The sequence below is a fragment of the Phoenix dactylifera genome, chromosome 1 (genome assembly GCF_009389715.1).
Source record: "Phoenix dactylifera cultivar Barhee BC4 chromosome 1, palm_55x_up_171113_PBpolish2nd_filt_p, whole genome shotgun sequence".
NCBI lineage: Eukaryota > Viridiplantae > Streptophyta > Magnoliopsida > Arecales > Arecaceae > Phoenix > Phoenix dactylifera.
In genome coordinates this window covers 6,282,900-6,295,100 of record NC_052392.1, presented here as the reverse complement: position 1 = coordinate 6,295,100, position 12,201 = coordinate 6,282,900, and the positions used below count along the sequence as shown (strand labels likewise).

Below are 12,201 nucleotides of genomic sequence, written 5' to 3'. Positions count from 1 at the left end.
GAGAAAGTCCCTTAAAGATCAACTAGGTCATCTTCACATATTGGATAAATGATTAAACTGCCATGAACAATATCATCACTGCTGCCAATATATGGAATACCCCACATACCGAGATTCTCGGATGAAAAATGAATGCTTTGATGGTAGAAGTCGCTCAGTCAAACTGTTAGTTTCCATTGACATGATAAAATCCATTTCTTGCAAATCACATTTAACAGAGGATAACTGCAGTAGTATGAAAAAGGACAGAAAAAGAATCAGTTTTGCATGAACATTAATCTTGATAGAAAGTTTATAATAAACAAGTCAAAAGGAAAATATCAAGCAACATATGCTTCTTAAGCACCACATAACCTTTTATTTATAATTCATTGGAGAAGATAGGTGACTTATCACATAAATAATGTATTTTAAGTGATGAACAATGTTATTCATCTCTCAAGGTGTATCGAGGGCCTTGGATGCCGTACATGATAACTATTTATCAAACATACATGATAACTATTTATCAAAGTAAATATTTTTCTACGGGAATAGGATTCATTATTATAATAATCATCAAATTATTGAAACGTTTAAATAATTTAATCAAAATTTCCAATTCATAGTCAACTATGGCCAAGTTTAGGCTCTCATGATGATTTTCAAGACTGTAATAGATGGAGTTTCAACTTTCAAGTTTCAAATGCTTTATGAGTGGATAATGTCATGACCCAATACTCGAAGTTATCTGAATATCGAGTTGTGGTCATTGTAATCAATTCGAAACTAACATCCAAACTTAATCATCCTCACAAAATTGATATGATCAAATGGACCCTGACTACAATTGTATCATAAACAATAACGAAATCCACTTACAAATTCAACATATTTTGTACTCAATATTTTACCTCCAAAAATAGAAGAAAATCTATTGTCTCTAATGTAGCTTCAGTAATCATTAGATATAAATTTCAACTTCAAAATATTTCCACAAGAGCTCTCACTAATCACTCTGGAAAATGTAAAATAAATGAAGAGAGATACAAAGCTCGGTTAGTAAACTCTCACCATGATCAAAGAAATTGAGGATACATAGAAAATAAATGACTCTGAAACGAAATACATGATCAAACCATCACCGAAAAGCTTGAGTGAAACCCACTGAAATCATTTCAATATGAAATCCCCAAAAGCAAAGTTTTGAAGTAAGAGATTCCAAGGAATTTATACAAAATCACAAGTTGAATACTTATTCAAAATCAAATAGCCAAAGAAAAATTTATATATCAAAAACTCTTACGTTCACAGAGTTTTATATTTTTCTACAATGTTTCACTTACACCTCAAGACTACACGAATCCTCACTGCTGACAAAGCCATATAAAATCGTCACAACTAAACTGGATGAGGCCATGCTAATGCAAATGAGGCCAAAAGAAAATCCAAGGTCCATATACGAATTCATACGAGTTCTCTGAAGCTACGACAATTGGCTCAATTCTAGGACTTGGTGAAGACCAATCTGGTAGGGCCAGTTCTCTCTTCTTCTTAGGTGGTCTAAGTTCCTACGACCGAGTCTTTCTGGTCCCTGACCTCACCGTGGATCAAAGCTTCCTGTGGACTTCTTGGCATTGGGCAAACAAAACTACCAACATAGATCTTTATACTCGGCCGTGAATGTTGTCATAGTCAACGACCACCATTGAATTGGAAGTTGCGGGATCACCCATGATGGTTGTTTCAGTTCTTGATTCAGTTGAATTGCCCGCTTGATAAAGTTACGGTCTTGTCCCCAATTGCACATGAAGTTTTTTCTTCTCCCGTTCATTCACAATCGAGGGGAGAGCTCATCGCACCAAGGGTCCAAATAAATCCTTATCTAGGACTTGAATGAGGCAACATATACCATCTAGCTAGGGGCTGAAACAAATCCTCATTAATAACTTGAATGAGGCTACATATACCACCTAGCTAGAGGTCTACAAATATCTTTCAATGTTTCAAGTTTGATATTACTTTATGATTTGAAAGGATTTCATAAATGCTATTCAAAAATACTCTTAGAAGTTCCATATCAAAGTCAAAATATAAGTGCAAACAATCATGGTAAAAAACTTTTCAGAGGAAAATAATTCAAAATATTTGCAATCGACAATCAATTAAAAGTATTGAAGTCAAAAACAACGTTTAGAGCCCAAATATTCAAAAATCTTTACAGCTCATAGGTTCCAAATTCCAAAATAACTCTGAAGATGAAGCGGATCGAAGAATCCAATGTACCAAAAATAAAATAATAATATGAACTTTAAATCGATACAAGGATCAGAGAACATTAAATGCTCTAAGCTTTAAAAATTGACTAGGATTTAATAGTTTTAAAATGCTGTTTAGGTTTGCAACTAACTTATTTAAAAGAACATCTAGGTTTCAAAAAGACAAGGTAAAGCTTGAAACGAAAAGATAAAAAGCATACTTAAGAGGAAAACAATAGATTTTGAAAAAGTAAAAAAAACATGTAGCTTAGAATTGCAAACCACTCATAAGCTATAATGTGATTATGAGGTTCAATAACACTGACCAATCAAAACTTAAATTTAGTTAACCGGGTGAAGGTTCCTTACCTATAATCATAACCACAATCATAGTCATCAAATCTTTTCCCAAATATTTGAGGTTGGCCTTACGGATCCTCATTCGTCAAGTACTACAATTTAGAGTCATCTCCGACATTATTCCAAGTTTCTCCATATCTTTCCTTACAACCTTCATCTCGGTTACCTTAGGTCTTCCCATCATTTTCTTATCACCTCCAGCACAAACCAAAGTATCTCTCCTTATTGGAGCCTCCTCAATCTTTGTTGTACATGTCCACACTATCTTAAACTATTTTCCATCACTTTTTCCCATGGTATGTCGTACTGGCCTAAACCGGACAGTACGGAGCGTACCATACCATATCGATTCGGTACTGGTACCGATACAAGTGGCGAACCGACACTCAGTATGCCAAAAAATGTTATATCATACCGTACCAACACTATGCTAGTGTGGCACCGGTACGTGGTCCAACATCGAGCCAGCTAACCTTGCTTTTTTCTTAACCTACGCATATCTTATACCTCCTCTAGTATATTCATTTCTTATTTATCCTTTTTAGTTTTACCATACATCCATCTTAACATTCACAATCCTACTACATTCAACTTTCTTTTATATACTTTCTTTATTGCTCTGCACTCTAAATCATGCAACATGGCAGCCCTTACTATTCCGTAAATTTTTCCCTTATGTTTTATCATAATATTTCAAATGCATCTCTCCATTTCATTCAACCAACTCTATTTATATTACATATATCTTCATCTATCTCCCCATTATTTTGTATAATATATTTAAGTAACGAAAATGCTCACTTTGTGGTATCTCTTAGTCATCAATCTTAATTGGTATTACATTTTTATTTCCATTCTCACTAAATTTACATTCCATAAACTTTGTCTTTGTTCCACTAATTTTTAAACCCTTATCCTCTAAATTTTTTCTCCATAAGACCTATCTAGTATTTCATACTTAGCAATAAATTCATCCATAGTCAGTGCAAGAAGATATGGACTTGGAGCATATCCTTGATGCGAGCTATAATAGATGGAAACGCTTGTTCTATTGCAACAACTCTTCACACTTGTAAATGCCCCGGCATTCATGTCCTCGATTATTTCAATATAACATTAATGTACACCCTTCTTTCTGAAAGTCCACCAAATTATTTTTCTTAGTACCCAATCATAAGCTTTCTCCAAGTCAATAAAGACCATATATAGACATTTCCTTTTTCTCTATATTTTTATCAAATATTTAAGTAAAAAGATAGCTTTCGTTGTTGATCTTTCGAACATAAATTCAAATTGGTTATCTGAAATAGTTGTTATTTCCATAACCTTACTGAATTATCTTTTTTCGAAATCTCGTACAGTGACTCATAAGCTTAATTCCCTAATAATTAGGACAATTTTGGACATCACACCATTTGGCATTTTCTTAGACTCTAAAATTTCATAAATAAGTTAGTAAGCTAATTTAACCCAATACCTCCCATGATTTCCAAACCTCAATAGATATTTTTCACATAGCCCTAATGCCTTACCTAATTATGCAAAAGAAACCCTTATCCAAATTATAATCTTCTCCTTCACCTTCTTCCAAAGGCCCACATGTTCCTACCTAGCCTCCTACTATGTAGCCTTCCTTAGCCCTATTTATAGGCAAGGGCGGTTCAGTTTGGCAGGGCCAATTAGGTCAGTCACCTAGCTCGGTCGATTGTATTTAGGCATGTCAGTTGGCCAGGCGAGGTGCTAGGTTAGGTCAGTTAGGAGCAAGGCTCGACAAGCAAATAGACAAAGTAGACAAAGACAAACAAAGAGGCTTGTTTACATGTAATATCATTAGAGTAAATGTCTACTTAAGACATTATGTATAAACAATGAAGTAACCCTATTCAAGTACAATAAAGATACTTAAAAATTCCAAATTTCTCAACAAAAAAAATGATTTCCCAAATTCAGTTCAAAACCTTGATTTTTGCTTCGGTCAGTTTCAACTTTCAAATGCTAAGATATTTCTCAAATATTAAGGTATGGTAAATTCTGTAAACCTAAACATTACTAAAACCTAAAAGTCCAGTTAGAAAAATCTTATAAATTAGCGTCCAAAGCAAGGACTGCTGAATCGATATTGGGCCCATACCGGTCGGCGGCCGGTTCTATATGGTACCATAACCTTAATATTTGTGTTTTGTGACACCGGCGAATGCGCAATATGGAGGAACAAAAGTATGTATACCATATGAGACAAAGCTAGGGGAAAAGGCCCAACTCGTATCTTTGGTGCATTTCTGCCTCTCCAGGAGCTCTTTGGGATCCCTATCAAAATGTATCTCCCAGTGAGGTCCAATGTCTTCAACGACAAGTGCTTTTTCATCAGGAAGATCGGTGTCCAAAGGTAAGTCATCAGGCACCGGATGTGTAGCGAGGAAGTCCGCAAGTGTGTTACTTTGATAGCTTGGCATAGACTCCCCCTGAATTGGAAATTTGTCTTCACTCAGAGCTGTGCATCCTATTTGCCTGCCATGTCTTTCCCCAAGATCCATTTTCTGATATTCACATGTGTGCATTCTTTTCTAAATATAAGTTTGGTTGTTATAGATAATTTCCCTTATTTAAGGGTCTGATGGTCCTTCAGAGTTCAGATTATGGAAGCAAACCTATTACTCCAGATGCCCCAACTATCGGTAACTCCGGTTGATCACTATCCATTATTATGAACTACATTCTTCATCCAGTGATTAGTTTGTTTTTGACTATATGTGGCAGAAAAGTTTCAAAGTGGTCCTCAACTACATTTTAAGCCTGCAGGCTTCTTTCTCTTAATTAATTATCTAATACAGAAAGTGGAATTCCAGAAACATCTCTATTTTTTATCAATTATCAATTTCATTAACAATAGAATGCACTGTGTGTATCTACAAATCCAATTGATGAACTTTAGCAGCCGCCTAAGGTGTTCTACAAGCCTATAATTCACATATGGCAGATCATGAAATTCCTAAAATACCTTTGAGGCCCAGCCTCATTGGGCCAGCCTGTTGGCCCGGCCCGATACCAAGTGAGGGCCCAGGCCCCCTTTCCATTCAGAACAGGGCAGAGCCCTAGTGAACCATGGTGGAGTAAGAGTCTACCACGGACTCTGTCAGAGGCTAAGATAAACCTAACCTCCACTTCTATTTAAGCCGTCAACCCTCTCTAGTTCATCCTCACCGGAAAATCCTCGCTTATGCAGCCGTCTTCTTTTCTTTTTCTCCTTTGATTGCTGACGGCCTAAGCTCTGTGCTCGCCGAAAAATGCAGCCAAGCCTTGCCGGAATTAGAGGTATGACCCTTAATCTCCTTCTTTGTTTCCCCATTCACCAGCCTCGTCGCCGACCAAGTTTTTGCTGAAAAAATCTGTGAAAGATGGGGCTTTGTTCATCCCCTGTTTTTCGATCCAAAAACCACTTTGTTCTTCTTTTTTCGGCCTCCTCTGTTACCAGCACTTGTAGCTGACGATAGGACCTTGTCCCCTTTGATGCCTTGGGCTGTCACCGGAGCCCCATCGTCGGAGATCTTGAAGGAAGAAAGAGAGGGATCGAAACCCCTGTGTCCGGCCCTTTCTTCCTCTTCTTTTCGCCGCTAGCCGATCTGTCGCTGCCGCCAGTCGCCTCGTTCGCCGGCCTTCCGGCTGTCGACCACCTGACCATGGCCCTCACCTCCTCCTTCCTCTTTCTTCTTCTTCCTCTTTTTCCTCTTCTTTTCTTCTTTCTTTGTTTTTCTGCATTATTTCTCTCTCGTCTCTCTCTCTCTCTAAGTACGCTTAGGGATCTTGTTTTAAGATCCTATCATCCTTTGGTCAGATCCAAGTTGCCCTTAGGTGGAGGCCCTGCCCTTAGGCTAGCCCGTTACCTCGGCATTATCAGATCTCTATGCAATTTGGTTATCATTGATCTTCATTGAGTCACTTAAATCATGTTTGATCTTGATTAGTTTAGTTCACCTTGTTCAGACCGATCCATGCAGTCGAGTACCGCTACCTAATTGACATTGCCGTTCATCCATCCTAATTTGGGCATGAGGTTGAATCCCCAACAATATCTTAATTTTTGACTTCGCTTGGCTTCTAGGATGATGATGAAATTAATGATATTTTAATGATATTAAAACAAGTACACCCGACCCATCTAAGTGAAGTGAAATTTTTGAAGCGAGAAGAAATAAGTAACCTAATGCTTCGAAGTATATATTTCAAATTTTTGGTAAAATAATAATTATTTGATTAAATTTGATTATAATATCTATTTATACTTAGTTAAACGGGTCAGGCATGTTAATATTATGAAAATAATTATTTTAAAATATGTTGTGCTATGTTATGAAATCTAAAAAAAATGTCACTAGGCAAGTTATGAAAAATTTGTTTTATATGTATGTATTCTCAGCACGGCTATGATCTGGCCCTGCCAATGGAGATTATTCGTTGGTCCTATCAACTTATAATCTGAGAAATAGCTTTCGATACCGCACCACCGATGACTAATAGTGATATTTGGACACCGTATCACCGGTGGTTAAGAATAGTAGTGTTTGGCACTTTATACAATCCATGCCACTGGGTTACGTGGCCATAGCTTGTTGGATTTCTGGTATTAGTTTATAAAAATAATAGTATATTTCAAAAAGAGATATATGTATTATTCGAGAATTGTTTTTTTTAGTCAATATTTTGCTCTTTAACTTATTTTTTAGCATGCTTAAACCCCACTTTGGGGTGTTATGTTGTTTATTGTGCTAGTGTAACTCATTATTATGTTTTCTTTATTTTTTTCAAATCCAGATGCATGATTGCTCGGGACTTGGAGAGTGCGCAAGATCTTTTGAAAATACTTTTAGTTATTGAAGTTTTAGTCAGACTAGTTAATGTATTTTATTTGATTTATGTTAATAGTTAGCAAATGTTAACTTATGTCACTTTGAAACTATTGTAAGAATTATTTGGATAAATTCTTGATTAAATAATTTTTTAAGAATTATTATTGCTTGATATGATCTCTAGCCTTGTATTGCTTATATGGTCCGCCATACAGGTATGCGGCGTCTATTACGCTTTGAGTTCAGGGCGTGACAGATTAAGTAGTATCAGAGCTTAGGTTTAAGATCACTAGGGATCGTGATAAATCATGGCAGAAATAGTCATATCAGAGCTTAGATTTTAGGATCCTTAGGGTTCGCGTGAAAGTTTGAGAGTTGGGTAGAAATTAGAGAATGAGATTGATGTTTGTTTGCTTTGGTTGTTAGTAGATTTTTGTTATCTTATCTTAATCCTATTTGTGATGCTTATTTTAATCAGATTGCCACCTGATTGTGCTGGCAGCCAAGTGTGAATAAGCTGGTTGGGAATTCTCTCGGTGGATATTAGGATTTTGACCAAAATTTAGTGCATGAGGATTGATCATTAGTTAATTTGGAAGTTCATTTACATATGGGGGTATACTATGATATTACCTCTAGCTTGAAGTTAATTATTTTGGTGGCAAGTTAGGATCCATTCATAAGAAGTTGTTTAAGATTTGAGCTATGAAAGATTTTTATGATACCCAATTAGAATATTCTTCGAGGTTTGAACATGTATGTGGATTATGAATGAAACTCTTATGTAGAAGAAAAATATGCTTGAGAATATTGCAAATAGGTCCATTTTCTTATTGAAGAAGTTATTTTATTGGAGATTGTAAAGTATTCATCTTAGTGGAATTATTAATAATTTTAATTGTCTTTGGATCCAAATAATAGATCTTATTCATGTCTATCGGACACTATGTAATGTATATGAAATTTTAATTCAATGTTTGGACTTATAAGTTGATCTAGGATCTTTTGTCAATATTGTTGAGGTTGTTGATGAAATCTATTTGCATGAAGAATTTGAATTTTAGAGGCTTATATGGTTATGATGGAAGATTTTTGATAAATGCTAAAGATCTCGATGAAGGAAACTCTAGGAGAGATGATTGAGTCGGTTTTACTCATTTGTGTTGATTTAAAGCCTTCTAATTTGGTGGAGCATTAAGAAAATTTTTCTAGTTATTTTTACTTGTAGGAGTTTGACTTGAAATCGTCTAGTTGAATTGATAAGAAAATTAAGATTCAATTCATTTTGAATTATAGTAACTAGCCTCTATGAGGATTTTGAATGTATCAATTGACTTGAGGGTTAATCTAGATGGATGTGCTCGAGATAAATTAGGAGACGAGAATCAAAAGTTCCTTTTTAGGCTTTGCCTAAAAATTGAAAATTTGGATATTTTTAGTTCTTAATACATAGTAGTATTTTGATCAAAAATTATTAGTGAATCCAAAGAATTTTGGTGGCATGAATCAAAATGCGCAGCGAAAATATAGGGGTCTGAATTATTTTTCTAAGTTGGTCAGAAATACTATCTCTTTCATTCTGCAAGTTTTAATAACAAAAGACTTGACTTATTTCCTTGTATAATAGAATTTTCTTGATAAACGAAAGAAAAATGTTCTAATTCTTAGATGTCACTGTGCTATCTTAGGTTCTCCAATTTTATGTCTCGCTAAGAAAATTCTTAGCATTTTGAGACTAGAAATCGATTTTTGATCTTGAATCTGGAATATTTTGGTTTTAATCTCTTTTCCCCTAAATCTGAAGCTGGTACTTCAATTAATATTAACCTTCTATTTGATTAAAAGCAATTGAGGTTATCAATCGATTTTGATGAATATTCTACTAGGGGTGGATTAGAGTTGTTTATGATCTAACCTTGTGATAGATCGATTAATCAAGAGCAATTGATATTTTGATGAACAAACGTGATAATCTTGTTCAGAATTAAGATGTTGATTTATGTTTATAAAAGAGAAGTTTGATTTACATCATCTACAAAAAGAATCAAGTCTGGAGGTATTGGATCTTATTCTTACAATAAGAACTAATGATGTTGTATTGATAAACAGAAATTATTAGAAACTTCAGGATGAGATTAGAACTATGTATCTCTAACTTTTTGAAAAGAAAAAAAAAATCGTGGATGAAATTTTTTTAAGGCGGGGCAAATGTGAGGCCCAACCTCGTTGAGCCGGCATGTTGGCCCGGCCAAATGCCAAGTGAGGGCCCGAGGGCCCTACTTCCATTTAGAACAGGGCAGAGCCCTGGTGAACCATGGCAGAGGAAGAGTCCACCATGGACTCTGTCGGATGCTAGGATAAGCCTAGCCTCCACTTCTATTTAAGCCATCGACCCTTCCTAGTTCATCCTCAATGGAAAATCCTCGCATATGACGTTGTCTTTTTTTTCTCCTTTGATTGCCGACAGCCTGAGCTCCTTGTGCTTGTCGGAAAATGCAGCCAAGCCTCACCAGAATTAGAGATATGACCCTTAATCTCCTCACCTTTGTTTCCCCATTCGCCAGCCTCGTCGTCAGCCTCCTCCGCTGCCAGCACTTGTTGCCGGAGATGGGGGCTTACCCCCTTTGATGCCTTGGGCCGTTACCGGAGCCCCATCGTCGGAGATCTTGAAGGAAGAAAGAGGGGTCGAAACCCCTATTTTCATCCCTTTCTTCCTCTTCTTTTCGTCGTCGGCCGCCTTGTCACCGCCGTCGGTCGCCTATGTCACTGGTCTTCCGGCTATCGGCCGCCACGACCACCTGACCGTGGCCCTCACCTCCTCTTTCTTCTTCCTCTTCTTTTCTTCTTTCTTTGTTTTTTTGTATTGTTTCTCTCTCGTATCTCTCTTGTATCTTTTGTTTAGATCCAAGTTGTCCCTAGGTGGAGGCCCTAAACCACCCTGGTACCCGAACAGTATGCTGGCCCGTTACCTCAGCATTGTCAGATCTCTTTGGAATTCAGTCATCATTGATCTTCATTGAGTAACTTAAATCATGTTTGATCTTGATACATTCAGTTCACTTTGTTCAGACCGACCCATGCAATTGGACACTGCCGCCTGATTGACATTGCCTTTTATCCATCCTGATTTGGGCATGAGATCGTATCTCCAATAGTATCTTAATTTTTGACTTCGCTCAGCTTCTGGGATGATGAAATTAATGATATTTTAATGATATTAAAACAACTGTGCCTGACCCGTCTAACTGAAGTGAAAATTTTTGAAGAAGAGGTAAGTAACCTAATGCTTCAAAGTGTGTTTTCCGAATTTTTGATAAAATAATAATTATTTGATTAGATTTGATTATGATATCAGTTTTATACTTAGTTAAGCGGGTCAAGCATGTTAATGTTATGATGGTAATTATTTTAAAATATGGTATATGCTATGTTATAAAATTTGAAAAATGTGACTAGGGAAATTATTAAAAATTTGGTTTATATCTACGTATTCTCAGTACGGCTATGATCTAGCTCCTCCAATGGGATAATTTATTGGCCCTGTTGACTTATAATCTGAGAAATTGCTTTCGACACCATACCACTATGATTAGAATAGTGGTATTTGGACACCATACCACCGGTGGTTAAGATAGTGGTGTTTGGCACTTTGTGCGACCCATGCCACTGGGTTATGTGGCCATAGTTTGTTGTTGGATTTCTGGTATTAATTTATAAAAATAATAGTGCCAAAACACTTGTGTATATTTCATATTGTACTAATGAATTCAAGTGTTTCAGGTCAAATACTTTTAAACTTGAAAGAATGCCTTAGAAAATGGTTCAAGGATCTTTAGTTAAATTTTACTCATGTTTGGAACCATTTAAGTCTTTGGTCTGCATTCGAGTCGACTCCCAAAATTCTCCAGTCGACTCTGGCACATAGTCAATGTCTGGCACTTCCTCGAGCCGACTCCCAAATGAGGCAAGTCGACTCTTACAGGAATGACAGTTAGCAATTTTTCAAGAGTGCAGAGCGCGAGTCGACTCCAACTGTTCGCGAGTCGACTCTTACAGAAAAGACAAAGAGCTGATTTCCAAGTTGCGGAGCGCGAGTCGACTCCAACTGTTCACGAGTCGACTCTTACAGGAAAGTCAGAGAACAAGTTTTTAAGGCACAGTGCTCGAGTCGACTCCAACTGTTCACAAGCCGACTCTTACAGAGAAAACAGAGAACGAGTTTTCAAGCTACAGTGCGCGAGTTGACTCTCAGAAGTTTCGAGCTGTCTCCCGTAAATTGAAACCGCAAAGTAATTTCTTCGGCACAGTGGCCGAGTCGACTCGAACTGTTCACGAGTCGACTCTTACAAGAAATGGCCGAAAGCATTTTTGCACAGACCAGAACGCGAGCTGACTCTGGAATTACTCGAGCCGTCTCCTGGAAAAGAGCTGGTATTTCACTTCTGAAGATGTCGTGGGCGAGTCGACTCCCGATTCCTTCGAGCCGTCTCTTACAGGATCGACAGAGAGCCTTTTTGTAAGAACCTGAATTCGAGTCGACTCCAGATTTTCTCGAGGCATCTTCTGCTTCAGCCGAGCCGACTCCAAGACGGGCGAATCGACTCCAATCCCAACAGATACTTTGTCAGGACGTGCAGTTTTGTCAGAACGGCTCTTTTCTCCTCTCTAACGGCTAGTTTTCGAGGAGTTAAGTTATAAAAGGTAGTTCTAAGTATAAACAACAAAAATAGAGACATTCCATTGAGAGCATTCAAGTCTAT

The 12,201-nt window shown here is 37.0% G+C and overlaps 1 protein-coding gene across 3 annotated transcripts in view; it reads right to left on the bottom strand.

The window, feature by feature from the left end:
• The window catches only part of LOC103716184 (piezo-type mechanosensitive ion channel homolog), an 84,947-nt gene that overhangs the window by 45,152 nt on the left and 27,594 nt on the right, over positions 1 to 12,201 (bottom strand). For all 3 annotated transcript variants that reach the window (XR_005511215.1, XM_039124948.1, XM_039124953.1), the window contains exon 7: positions 110 to 225. Coding sequence is in view for 2 of the 3 variants with exons in the window: in XM_039124948.1 (XP_038980876.1) it covers positions 110 to 225 (116 nt within the window). In the remaining variant the exon portion in view is untranslated. The remainder of the gene's footprint in view (positions 1 to 109; positions 226 to 12,201) is intronic.